A 13,909-nucleotide genomic window follows, 5' to 3' on the forward strand; every position below is an offset into this window, starting at 1 on the left:
AGGTACCTATGTATGTATACTTTAAATTAATATTTTTTTTCTTACTTAATTCGTTTCTTCATATTCATAGTTTAGTAGTAAGACAAGACGAACAATTATATTATTATTATCAACCTTAATTTTAACGTATTAAGATTCATTTTTCCTAATCGACAATCCTTTTCATTCAACTGATCATTATAATGATAAAGTCAGTGTTTGGTGTTTATAACTCAGTGTGACTCTAACTTTGAAGTTAGTCTGACGATCAATCATGTGATTTAAAATAACTTGATCTTATTGTTTTTTTTTTTTAGATAAAATGAACGTCAGTCTGTTTTTGTTAAGTTTATTATTGAGTGAGATTTATTGTGGTGTTATAAATGATTTGTACAAAGTGGACATAATACATTATAATGATTTCCATGCGAGGTTCGTATCTAATTTTTTTTTATGTGGAGTATTCATATCTCTGTACATATACATATACATTTTTACTGTACGGTCGGCTGCATAATTCTAGTCATACTTTTGGACCTTATTCCTTAGGAATACATCCTTACGTATTATAAAAAGAAGTTCCCCTGTCGCGACTGTTTGTCTGTAGTAGATAAACTGAAAAACTACAAGACGGATTTTTGTAATGTTTTTCATAAATAGATAATGTGATTCCTGAGGAAGTTTTGGACGTACAATTAAGTATGGTTTTATCCCAGCGAAGCTGGGACGGGCCGCTAGTTAAAAAAAAAAGTAATTAGGTTTAATATTCATTAGGTTTCATATATTACTCTGGAAAAATCCAATATGTATACCTATATATATACCTATCAAGGTATAACTGACCGACTAAATACAGAACGAACTGTTTATATATTGGTATTTTTCAACCACTGGTTGGTATTATATATATATTGTTATTTGGTCAACCACGGAGAACCACACGCAACGAGATAATATGATTATTATCTCGTTGCGTGTGGTTCTCCGTGGTTCTTCCCTAGAATAGGAATACACTGGTCGTCAAAGTTTCAAAATTCCAAGTTTAGTTATTTTGACCCTGGCCGAATGCGGCAGGAATATGCGGTGATGAGAGTCACAGGTGCTATCTGTGATATACTTACTCTTTCTACCTCACACGGTTCGGTGTGAGGCGTCAAAAGATGCGCCTCCGTTAGCCTGATAAGAAGGTGCAACAAGCCAGCGAGGGTCCGATAGAAAAAAATCTGACGTTGGGGGTCTATCATGAAACATAAAACACACAGCACGTCATTGGGTCCACACGTTTTTTCTTTTTTTTTTACACGATGCATACACGTTATGGGAAAAGTACGCTATGTGTACCTATGTTCCGTGGTAGTCTTTCAGAATAAATACATCTAATCGCACCGTGAGAACTTAACATGAAAATAACGGAGATATTATTTTAAAACAATGTTTAGAATGAGCTAACCAGTTATCTCAATGATTACTTGATGCGAGTTTATCTTGATACACGTGATGTTACTCGCGATTGATTTATAGCTACTGTGATTTGATTTTATCGATTATTGTTTAGTTTGACACGTCATCTAAATCATTATTTTAATGAGAATATTTTCGAAATTTTACACGCGTTCAACTCTCTGATATTATTAAAGATATATAGTACATTTTATGTATGCGTATGTTTTTATTAATGTATGTTGTTATTAAGTACTTAGATTTACATTGCCAAGTGGTTAATATAATTTTTTTTCAATTCGCCTAATGGCATCTTACATCTAGCGACCTTTTTAATAGGTTCAATCAGAAACCAAGAAATGGATCAAAAATAACTTGCAAGTTTCATGTTACTTATATATATATAGGCAGCTTATATAGACAGCTTATATATACAGCTTATTAAATTTCATTTAATGATAACAATTTACGTTGCGCTCGAATCCTTAAGATGTAATTTTAAAAAAACCGAATCTACATGAATATAATCAATATAAAAATTAAAATAAACAAACGATGACACTAGATTCCTTTAACACGTCAACTCTTTTTCTCTCTATAGTATTTTATAGATTAGAATAATTCGACTAGGATAGGATAACGATATAAACCTGGCCGAAAAAGTAGGATAGCGGACCCTAGGCTCCGATGCTCTTTGGCTGCAGAAGCAACTGGGAAAACGCTCAAATGAAACAGAGACATAGGTACCTACCTCACTGAAATCATACAAGTTTCTCTGTGTAAGATACTTTCTCTCAGTGAAAGGTATAATAACACTATTGTTTGATAAATGAATTACTTACATTCTTTTTATATGATTCTAAATCACAATTATTAGCTAATTGCATTTTCTTGTAGTTAAGTGTACATTCTAAGTTTCTGAATCACGTGAGGCTTGAAAGGGCAAGGATTCAACATTAAGAAGCAGTAAGAAATACTATTTTCACATGTGACCTGTGATGAATAATTTTAAATAAATTATTGTCGATTTTCTATTTAGAAGGTACCTATTATGTGTAATATTATGACGTTATTTCGTCATTTAGATGACACGAAAGAACCCACAATGTATTTATCAAAATAATCATCCGAACGTGATAAGAACATTTGTCTTATTTGCTTTTATAGATTCGAGGAGACTGCACTTTTATATCCTGTATGCACATCAAACAACACCGATTGTTTAGGTGGCTTCGCCCGATTATACCACGAAGTCCAAACGTTACTAAAAGAGAAACCAGACGCTCTTGTGTTAAATGCTGGCGATGTATTTCAAGGCACGTATTGGTACACGCTCATGAAGTGGAATGTGACGCAAAAGTTTATTAATATGCTGCCTAATGATGCACATGTAAGTTTATTGTATACTAGTTGTTGCTAAAAGTAGCCTAACATAGGATCGTGGGTCATTAGACATACCAAAAAAGTCATAAAACATAGGTTTGTGTTTGTTTTCTCTTGTTATGTGTTAAACATTCAACAAGTATAACTTTGTATTATTCCTATCTCCATCATATAGGTAATAAAGGATTTCTTTTTCTAGTTAAATCTTTCCGTATCCCTGTTCAAATGTCTAGTTTATAACAAGTACCCGGCAAAAAATAATGATCACAAACTTAAAATATTACAGGCAATTGGTAACCATGAGTATGATGATGGGCCGGTGGGCCTAGCGCCGTACCTTGCAGCACTCCGAGCCCCCGTGCTAGCAGCCAATATGGATACAAGTGAAGAACCTTCTTTAAACGGACTTTATAAGCCGCATATAGTAATTGAAAGAAAAGGAAGGAAAATTGGAATCATAGGACTTATCACTACAGCCACTGCCGTATGTAAAATCGAATCAAATGATTCATAAAAATACGGGTAAAATAATAGAGGCGATGAAGCACCACTCCCACCCGTGATGTCATTTACTGAAAAACTATCTTTAAAGCGTCTAGATATGCCTAATTGACAAAAAATGGCAGACTGCTCGTTGTCAGATCTAGATTTATCAATGTAAAGTATGTCTACAGATAATGTTCTAGAGCTCACTTTTCAATGAACGTTTTCGTGACGGGTGGGAGCGATGTGGTAGAAATGTGCTTTGACCTTCATATAGCCGAACAAATATTTTGTTAATCTTATTGATTGCGATACAGGCTTTACAGAGTAATGTAGCTTTCTAGATACATCATTGTATTGTTTTTCACGATGAATAAGTACATAACCTTATTTTTTTCTGTATATTTTTTTATTTATATATTTTTTTATTTTGCAGTCATCATCGAATTCACACAATGTGATATTTTTGGATCCAGTAGAAACGGCTAGAAAAGAAGCCAAACTACTGACAGACGAGGGGGTGGATATTATCATAGTATTATCACATTGTGGTTTAGATGTAGATAGGTGAGTTGTAGAAATTGAGGAACTTTATAGGTACTTACTATAACAAATACACTATAATTTAAAATTGGCACTATAATTGAATTTTAGTCGAAAAATTTTATCTGAATCAAAATACAACTATTTATGTAGGTATGACAATTTTCGACTCTGATCCATTGGACATCGCCCGCCGTTTGAGTTTTTAACTAAAGCAGCAACAAGAATTAAAAGTAAATCTATATTTTTATATTCTCAGTGATTTTCATATTTTTCCCATTTCTATTATCCGCGGAAAGCCAGCCTTAGTTTATAGTGCCACATCTTTATTGGAAAATATAGAGGCTAATGGTTACCGTCTTTGCATTTAAATTGGTTGTAATTTCGCAAGAATTCAAGTTAGCTAAATACATGCAGAAGGCGAAGACTAGCCGACTACGCCAGATTCGTTTTTATACTTTAAATGTGAAGACTTAAAAAATTATAGTTAATTGCTTATTATAGTTAATTGCCATTTAAATTTGCACAAACATTAAAATGTACGAGAAAATATTTGGTTGCAGAAATATTCATAGAATGTTAACAAATGAAACAGTAGAAAATAAATTTATTAAAAACGTTGTGAAATAACATATTATTATGTAAATCTTATCTATTATGAGGGGCTCAATTGTGCAGTCGTTAGCGCGCTCGGATAGTGATAGTCACTTTCACAATGGTTGGTCATTGGATGGGTGTCCAAAATGGTATTATCTTGAGCTCCTCCGTTCTTCGGAAGGCACGTTAAGCCGTTGGTCCTGATTGTATTTGCAGTCGTTAAAATCCGCAAATCCGCAATGGGCCCTAGTGGTGGGTCATGGCCCATACTCCTTTTCCATTCATAAAGGCCTGTACCTCAGCAGTGGGGACGTTTAAATGGCTATTATATAATGCTCACCCAACATAAAAATGCAATTTTGATTTTCAGGAAAATAGCAAATGAAGTAGGAGAAAACATAGATATTATAGTGGGAGGTCATACACACAGTCTTCTCTGGAATGGAGATCCGCCTAGTGGGGAGAATATATCGGGGCCTTACCCAATCATCGAAAAGAGTTTTAAAAATCCTAATCATAATGTAAGTAGAATAAAAATCTCTTCCAATTTCAACTAACAAAACAACAACAACAACTTTTGTGGCTTCTTCTGCATACATTTCCCACGGGAATAGTAAGTACTTTTTTCGTATTAAAGGCAAACTATGTCCTTTTTAGTACTTTTAACTGTGTTTAAAGTATAATAAGATTGCTTGGGAAGATAATGTCGGTGACAAGCATACTCAGATTCACATTTATGGGTTGATTTTGCCTTGAGTCCTTGATTTGTATGATGTATGTGTGATGAATCAATTTTCAGTATGGAACTTATACACGGTTATACACAAAAAATTTAAGATGTGCAAGGTTGATTGAGCTAGCATTGATTGAGCTCATTATGTAATCAAACTCATTATGTAATCAGAAAATTAAACGTCTCACTTATTAAGGAAACGTAAGTTAAGTAGAAATTATTAATTCAGTAAGTTGGGAAAAGAGTATAAATTCAGAAATGTAAATTTGTTTTTAGAATAAAATCAGGCTTCAGTTACTCTCAAAATTAACCAAATTTAACCATCTAAATTAAAAATACTAATAGGACATTTTAAAAGATTTTGAGTTTTGGTTTTCTATAGTTGGCTACTATAAGTATATTAACAATCAGGGTAACTCAAGAACATTATATAAATATACGTCCTTACGCAGTATCATTTCCATATGGAAATAGTTTTATTAAACTATTATTCTTCTGTTCTTGTCTTATGGCTTCATCGTTCGCCAAAACGATGATTTTGCCTATGTCTAGGTGGAGAATAGAACAGTATAATAAAAAGAAACTAGGTAATGAAACTGAACATATAATTTTTCAGGTAGTCATCGTGACAGCATCGGCATTTACAAAATACTTAGGAAATACAACAGTGTATTTCGACAAAACAGGAGAAATGGTATCATATGACGGCGAGCCAGTTTACCTGAACAGGTCAATTGCAGAGGGTAATATAGATAATTCATACATAATACTAATAATTTACCTATAATTGTTAAAATCTGTCTGTCTATCAAGTTTTTATGGCTAAAACGCTGGGCCTATTTTCATAAAATTTGAAAAAGATGTTATTAAAGTTAATGTCTCGAAATTGAACATAGACTAAAATCGTGGACATAAACAGCTAGAATTGTATTAGTGGTTTTTTGAGCACCACAAATAGTGTAAAGCAGGAATTAATAAATTTAAACTTCTTCGTTGCCTGTTCTCATTAATTGGGAATCAAAAGACACATTAAAAATTATTTATTTTGGATGACATTGCAAATGGTCAATATCTTATAATTAACTAAAGATAAATCTAACACTAGCTGCGCCGTAGGGCTTCTATACCGTGGGAATTTCGGGATAAAAAGTATCCTACGTGTTATTCCAGCTATTATTCTACCCGTGTACCAAAGAGAGTAGTAGGATATAGACATAATGAAAACATATTACAGATGCAGAAATGAAATCATTGATGCAACCGTATACGGACTATGTCCACAGTCTCGTCGATGAAGTGATAGGGACAGCTGATGCCGACTTTCTCGGCACGATGTGTGGCGCAAAGGAGTGCGAGCTCGGAAATCTTATAGCGGATTCATTCTTGTATGCAGTAGGTATTAGAGGACGTGTTCACATCATAATATGTATATCGTATACATATCATATTTTGTTTTTTTTTTTAATACAAAATTTCATCATTTATTTATTTACACAACAATCGTAATTGAGCGAGCGAGCGAAGCGAGCGAGGTCTATCATGTTTCTTGGGGCAAAAATACATTTTTTGTAGGTATGTATTTATGTTTGTAACTTTCGAACCGTTGGTCTGATATTGATGAAATTTAAAAGGTATATAGTAAATCTCAATATACTTTTTAAGTTCGTGGGGCATCAAAATCGGTTAAGTTGTTTTTAAAATATTCACAATTTTGTAAAAACTCGTCAAAAAATTCTTTCGCGAGGTCTAAGTTTGTGGCGAACAACTAGTAGTATTTTTATTTAAGATCGATCGATATTTATATCAATCATAATACATTTATTTATGTATATTTATAGTTATTTATTAAAATGCCATGTCTCCATTTTCAGGGAAAACAGATGAATGTGTCTGACCTACCTCATGTAACATTTTTATTGCGAAATATGATCAGAGGCGCATTTAGCCGGGGAAGTAAGTTATATTGTTTATTGTTTACTTATATAATGAATACAAAAATAAAAATAAACGTTAATAAATCTTATTAACGTTTAACTAAAATTAAAAAGAGCTCATTAGTTTTAAAAAATATTTATCTTTCGAGATGACTAACCGAACTGTGTCTACTTTTTTAACTAATTTTTTTACTGCGACATTCAAATATATCAGTTGTCGTACCGGGGAGCACGAAGAATAGTGAATCGAAAGTACAACAAATAGGGATGTGCAACATTAAGTGCCACACTTTACAAGCAGATATACGATGCTCGCGAAATGTGCAATAAATCCGACGTTCGCGATGAAAAGGTAAAATGTAGATAAACAGGAGACAAAAGATTACACGAAATAAAATATTTTAACCTCAGTTCTTTCTGATGAAAACTCACTATAGTGTTGTCTCCATAAACGTCAACCATTTTGTTTCAGACATAACCCGTGGCGCAATAATAAACGCTCTGCCCTTTACCAATAAGTTAGTTACCTTGTCCTTACCTGGAAGATACTTAGTGGAGGCATTGGCGCATTGTATGGATATGTATTGGGAGGCGAAACCTTTCAACGGGCCCTGGATGCCGCAAGTGGCTGGTAATTATGTTAATGAATTAAGTTATTACATTGAAATATGCCTCTTAGTGTTGGGCCGATGGACAGTTAACAGCACATCAAGTTACCCCGAATGAACTTCTATGGCGCGGTGATAGCGACGAATTTGCAATTAATTTGGGTAGGTTGATGTGCTGTTGATTGTATCAACGCTGTTATTTTGAGTCTATAGCGTGATGTAAAATGTTATATGGAAAGCATAGGCGTGCTAGCTCGGAATATATGGATAAAGTGATTCTCGATTGTGGTGAAATTTTTTCTCGCTTAAAACTTACGAAATCAATCGAGAGATAGTGACACAATCCTCGATCACTCACCACCCTGTTTGTTACTATTTAATATTATAATAGTAATTTATTACCAAAAATAAATTTTGTAAAAAGTTCAAGAAATTGACTTTAAAACCACCTTTTGGTCACTTAGTATAGTGAGAATAAAATAAATAATTAGGTAACAATTGATCTTCATTATTATATGTTCATTAGAGATAAATTTCACGGCGAGGTGAATACTGCGACCCATTTATTCATTATCATATGTGTAAGGCCTATGACCTACAGTAGTATATAAATTTATTACGAATTAAGTGATAATAAGAACAACTAATTTGACTTGTAAAAAGTAGGTATTGTGTTCAGTTGCATACGAGACGAAATAATACACTTTTTATTTGAAATAGTCGACAGCACATCAAGCTACCTAAATTCTTGCAAACCCGTCTCTATTACCGCATAAAGATCCATGCAGGATAACTTGATATGCGGTCGACTGCACGTATAAAAGTTTTCATTGCATGTATTTTTTTATTTTTGGAAGGAATGCGAGTCACTTTAAATACAGTAACGAAGACAGTTGAAGTATCAATAAAAAAAGGAGTTGAGTATGTAGCTTTGGACCCTGAACGAAACTACCAAGTAATCACTATGGACTTTTTATCTAAAGGCAAAAACGGATTTGAGGTAGGTAACTAAAATAAATAAGTAAATAAAAAAATATGTATGGACAAATCACACAGATTGAGTTAGCTTCAAAGTAAGTTCGAAACTAGTGTTATGGGACACTAACTCAATGATACTATATAAATATATAATAAACTTATATATATATATAAGTATAGATATAGATAAACATCCAAGACCCAGGTCAATCTGAAAAAGACAATTTTCCATCATGACCTGACCGGGGATCGAACACGGGACCTCCAGTGTAGCCGTCCGGCATGATGACTTAACAGTTTAAAGCATGACTGTGTGTATAATAAACAGACGGCCGTGATTACATTCATTTTCATATTCGCATTAACTCATATAACCTTAAATTATATTCTCTCATGCTCGCATATTAACGGTTATTGGCGTATGAAATTCACTTTATTTATGGTTTAAAATCCATACTTCTACACTAATATTTCTAATGCGAAAGTCTGTCTGTCTGTTTCGATTTCACGGTTAAAGCGTTGAACCGATTTAGTTGAAATTTTGTACGCGTGTAGGTAAATATGCACGCACCCCCATTCAAACATAGGCTACACATAATTTTTTTATCAATCAACCCCTATACATATTTTTTATCAATAAACCATGGCCATGGCCCCCATGGCCCAGGGGTCATGGGGGGTGAACGTATACTTGGGCAAAGCCGCGGGTAAAGTGGTGGTTTTCAATCAAGTCAAATTAGAATTTTTCCCAAATGTCGAAAATATTTCTATTGATCATAAGTACTGGTGTTATCTAGTTCGTTCAATTTTTTATTAAATAAACATATATTTTACCCTTTCAGATGTTTGCGGAGCACGGAAAAAACGTAACATATATCGGTAAAGATGCTGAAATACTGGAAAATTACATCAAAATGTCACCTCAAGTAACACCACATTTGGATAACAGACTGACAGTTATAAATTAACTACATACATAATAATGCACGTAAATCGAATATAATGAGTTAATTTCGAATCTAATACTCAATATGATAATGCCGCATAATTGTTAATCCATAGTTTTTCAATTTACCTACCTCAATAAGATTCAATTTCACTCAACTTTAAAGCAAATATTAAACATTAGGCAAACAATAAAACTGTGTTTTTAATCCCGTAGTACAACTGGTTAGATCAAACGAAGCGCTAGTGAGATTTTTGTTCCAATAGTAATAATTTAGTTAATGGTCAAGCTAGGTAGGTAGCTTGACCATCAAATAATGCTTAATTACTTAGTTGAACTATTGGAACAAAAATCTCAGTTGAAATACTTAGTTGGCTTCCTATTTATAAGTTATTATTATCTTAACTACTTACGACATTAAATGCCTTATGGGTGAGTTGCACCGTCAAATTAGACGTTAATAACCGCCGCTGACGTTTTGACATAATGACGTACTTAACGTTTTTCTGCGCATGTTAAAGTTAACGTCAAAGTTGACGGTGCAACCCACCCTAAATAGTTAAAGTTAAACTATACTAAACTGAAAGTGTACAGAATGTTCATAGAGAGAGCGTGTCATACGGCGCATTCAAATTTAAAAAACATTTTGAACAAGTATCGATGGGCTAACAGCCCACAGTATACAACTTATAAATATTATTTTATTACAATTTACCATATCTTGATTGAATTTGTTATTATTTAGTTTTATTTGTTAACCAAACAAGCTTTTATTTATACTGAGAATATAGTTTATTTATGCACGTTTCATTTTACGATTTTTCTAAATTAATGTGTTTTTATTAGCGTCGTTTCGTTTATTTATTATTTTTACTTTATTTACATAAAATGTGTATCTAAGAAATAGAAATGCTCTTTGATATAATTATTTAATCAAACTAAAATTTCTACTCGCCGCAAGAATTCAAAGTGAATATTTAAGTATGCAGACTTTAATTAAAATTGCCTTTGAATTATTCACAATGAATCGATCTAGATTCTAGAATACCTTATGATTTTAATTAAAAACAAACTTGACAGAATTTGTTATCGGCAATAGTAACATTTCTATAGTTCTGCGTGTTTTGGACAAACGCAATTTGAATTTGTTTAGACTCATTTGTTTTTCGGTCTCCTTGTTTCTTTTCATATTTACTTTTTTAAATTATAAAAAGACTTAAAAATTCAAAAATGTATTAGTTTTTCCACTGACTACATTATTTTTTAAAAATTTTAATTGAAAAAGGAACGATTTTGCAAGAGGCAAGAAATAATATTTCCACAGATCAAGATCCACAGATGTAATCTGTGAAATCTTTTCCGGAAAATGGTCGTCCAAATATTCAAATTTAAATATTATGATAATGAGACTTTACTGGGCTTCGTCTAACACACCATCTGTTCACAATCTGTGTCCAGATAAACTTCTTGTAAAATATCTAAGGTAGGAACATCTTTAGAACTGCTATGTATTATTACAAATGTTTAGAAGCTGGGCTATATTTGGTTACCGTACCATATTCTTCTACCATCGTAATTAATGTAGGTAATAATCTACGTACCTAGTTATGTGATCTTCATGATTATCCGGTTTTATATGAAAATATTCCGATATTATGATTGTATTTTCTCGTTACACATTGTCTACTTGATTTTCAGTTGTCTACTTGTACTTCAGATTTTTTACATTTCTTTTACAGTAGATACTTTTAATTGCTTTCCGTAAAAAAGCATATGTATGCTTTATTATCTGTCAATCTTCCTAAAAAAAAGGATCTGTGTTTTATCATGTGATCAAACGTTCGCCCAATTCGTATTATTCAAAAAAAAAACGGAATATTACATTTTCCTTATTTATTTAAAAGCGACATCAAACAGAATGCCAGGGCATTAATGTAAATAGGAGCTAACTAAATTTCCGTTTGCCATCCCGCGGGGCCCAGACACTTGCTTCGAGCAGATTACATTTGAACAAGTTTCAGATGGTTTCAGTACACACATGCGGGACCGCGGAAAGTCCTTTGACATTTCCCTTCAATCCTCCGTGGACATCTCATTTGGAAATTTAAGAAATGTCTTGGGACAAGACCATTTGACCAAGGTCGTTAATCCTGTTAATATTACTCTGTAGTTTGGATTACTTTATTATCACACTCATATTATATAGAGAAACTAGCTGCCCACCCGGGCTTCGCTCGGGTAAAACCATAATAAATTATTATTATTTATTTATGATTATTTATTATCATACATCTTACATCTAACATTACAGGTTTATAACCTAATACGTTAAAATGAATTAAAATTATATATCCTCAGGAATCACATAACTTACTTATCTGTTTTAAAAAACCCGCATTTAAATCCGTTGCGTTGTTTTACAGAGATCTGTAGCATACATAGGGACCGACAGACATTGGGAAGCGACTTTGTTTTATACTTTGTAAAATGTTAAATTTCCACAAGAGATAGTAGCATCTGTTTCCATATAGAACACATAGAAAGTTATCTAGAACGTCTTACGCAAAAATTTGTTTAAGCTATATAAATATCAGCGAGTCCCGGAAAAGGCTACCGTCCTAGGTTCGTTGCGAAACGCTACATTACGCGATGCTACGCCTATAATTGATTACGGCGACAACAGTCAAGTAGGTAATTAAATACATTTGATATTGACGATCAGTTTTTCTGAAATGTAAAATTAATTAGAATAATCGACCATAGAACTAATGAGAATTTTCATTCTCACTAGTTCGATTTAGAATTCAGGACAGAACTAATGGGAACATTTCTTGTCTCAGAGGTTTTAATGAAAAGTTGACAATAAGAACTACTGACTTCTTATTTTAGACTAGCTGATGCCTGCGACTTCGTTCGCGTGGCCGAACATTTTTTGGTAAGGAGTCAAAACTATTGAGAAATTTAATTCTATAGTTTAGCTGAACTATTATATGACTCTTATTCAGGTATTCCAGATCTTCGATTTTAAAGCAGTAGTTTAGTTTGTGTTCATCACTTAGCTATGACGTCGGGTAGGTAGTTGAGAAAAGCAGTCGATGTTCGGGCAAACAGTTTGTGGCTGCGATCAAATTGCGTTACGTTTGATACAGCGTAAACAACGGTAGCTTACCCGAAAAATCTCGACTTTGTCGCAATCATAAATTACTAGATATGACAAACAAAAAGGTACATCTTCACATATTATATAAGTACTCTGGAATTTCTGTCTGTCCGCGATAAACTCACTATTGCACTGATTTTCATGTGGTTATCACTATTAGATTGTGTGGTTCCTGAGGAAGAGAAGTTTAGGTGTAAAATTATGTTTTTACCCGAGCGAAGTCGGGACAGCCGCTAGTTATGATCCTAATCTAAGTATCTATTACAAATGCGAAAGTAAGTTTGTTTGTTACCTCTTCACGCTTCATCTACTTACTTACTACATACATATTAGTAGTACTAGTAGTGGGGAAAAATAACTGTTCCTGTCGAAAAATTACGCGGAAGCATATACATGCATCCATACGTTGATTGGCGGCGATCGGATCCCACCACCGCGCTGGGAGCCAAGCGATGCCGAAGAAACCCGAGATCGACGAACACGTCAACATTCACCTTCGTATCCTTGAGCTTGAATGTACTCTTGTCTCAATAATTATTCTATTTCTTCTAAATAGTCATTTTATTTGTAGAACCTACACCAGAACCTATCTATAAAAATACAGTCCGCTACACCGCGCGTAATGTAGGTTTTTCTTATTTCGGTTTTCTCTTAGTTACTTACTTACTTACTTTCTTACTTTTCTCAAAAATGAGGAATGTCGTAGCCACTTCATATACTTTGGTGGATTTCATACGATGCGACTAATCGATACTTTTTTCAGTTGATAGACAGAAATTTAGGGCTGACGTCAGCCAAATCCGAAATCAGCCGATCATAAAATTATAGCCGAAACTAAAAAGTTAAGGTACTATGAACATGCGAAAATGTTTCTGTTTTTAAGTGTCTCTCTCATCTGAGCGTTTTTCCTGTTCTTCCACTGGAAGAAACTGAAGCCCGAAGAAGCGGAGCCCAAGGGACGGCTCTGTTATTTTTTAAAGTATTTGATACATATGGCTAAAACGAATAAGTGTTCATAGAATAGCCATTCATTGTATCCCCTACACCGCCATAAAGTCACAATTGACCTATCTAGTATAGTCTTGCTACAATAGTGCTACAACTATTGTAGCGAGACTAGCAGTT

The 13,909-nt window shown here is 33.5% G+C and overlaps 1 protein-coding gene across 1 annotated transcript; it reads left to right on the forward strand.

Moving 5' to 3' along the window:
- Positions 1-217: 217 nt before the first annotated feature.
- Positions 218-9,820, forward strand: LOC128679312 (apyrase-like). The gene is made up of 11 exons (XM_053761450.2): positions 218-411; positions 2,587-2,809; positions 3,089-3,286; positions 3,722-3,852; positions 4,796-4,946; positions 5,775-5,901; positions 6,393-6,550; positions 7,030-7,111; positions 7,565-7,723; positions 8,558-8,700; positions 9,521-9,820. The coding sequence occupies exons 1-11, from the start codon at positions 302-304 to the stop codon at positions 9,644-9,646; spliced, it is 1,608 nt and encodes a 535-aa protein (XP_053617425.1). The 5' UTR covers positions 218-301; the 3' UTR covers positions 9,647-9,820.
- Positions 9,821-13,909: the final 4,089 nt, after the last annotated feature.

This window comes from Plodia interpunctella, chromosome 21 (assembly GCF_027563975.2).
Source record: "Plodia interpunctella isolate USDA-ARS_2022_Savannah chromosome 21, ilPloInte3.2, whole genome shotgun sequence".
Lineage (NCBI taxonomy): Eukaryota > Metazoa > Arthropoda > Insecta > Lepidoptera > Pyralidae > Plodia > Plodia interpunctella.

What these genes read in the sequence shown, in the direction of transcription:
- LOC128679312 (XM_053761450.2), top strand. Translation starts at nt 302, where the DNA reads ATGAACGTCAGTCTGTTTTTGTTAAGTTTATTATTGAGTGAGATTTAT. An exon ending in TATAATGATTTCCATGCGAG is followed by an intron (nt 412 to 2,586) that starts GTTCGTATCTAA and finishes TTGCTTTTATAG; the next exon opens with ATTCGAGGAGACTGCACTTT. An exon ending in TTAAAAATCCTAATCATAAT is followed by an intron (nt 4,947 to 5,774) that starts GTAAGTAGAATA and finishes ATAATTTTTCAG; the next exon opens with GTAGTCATCGTGACAGCATC.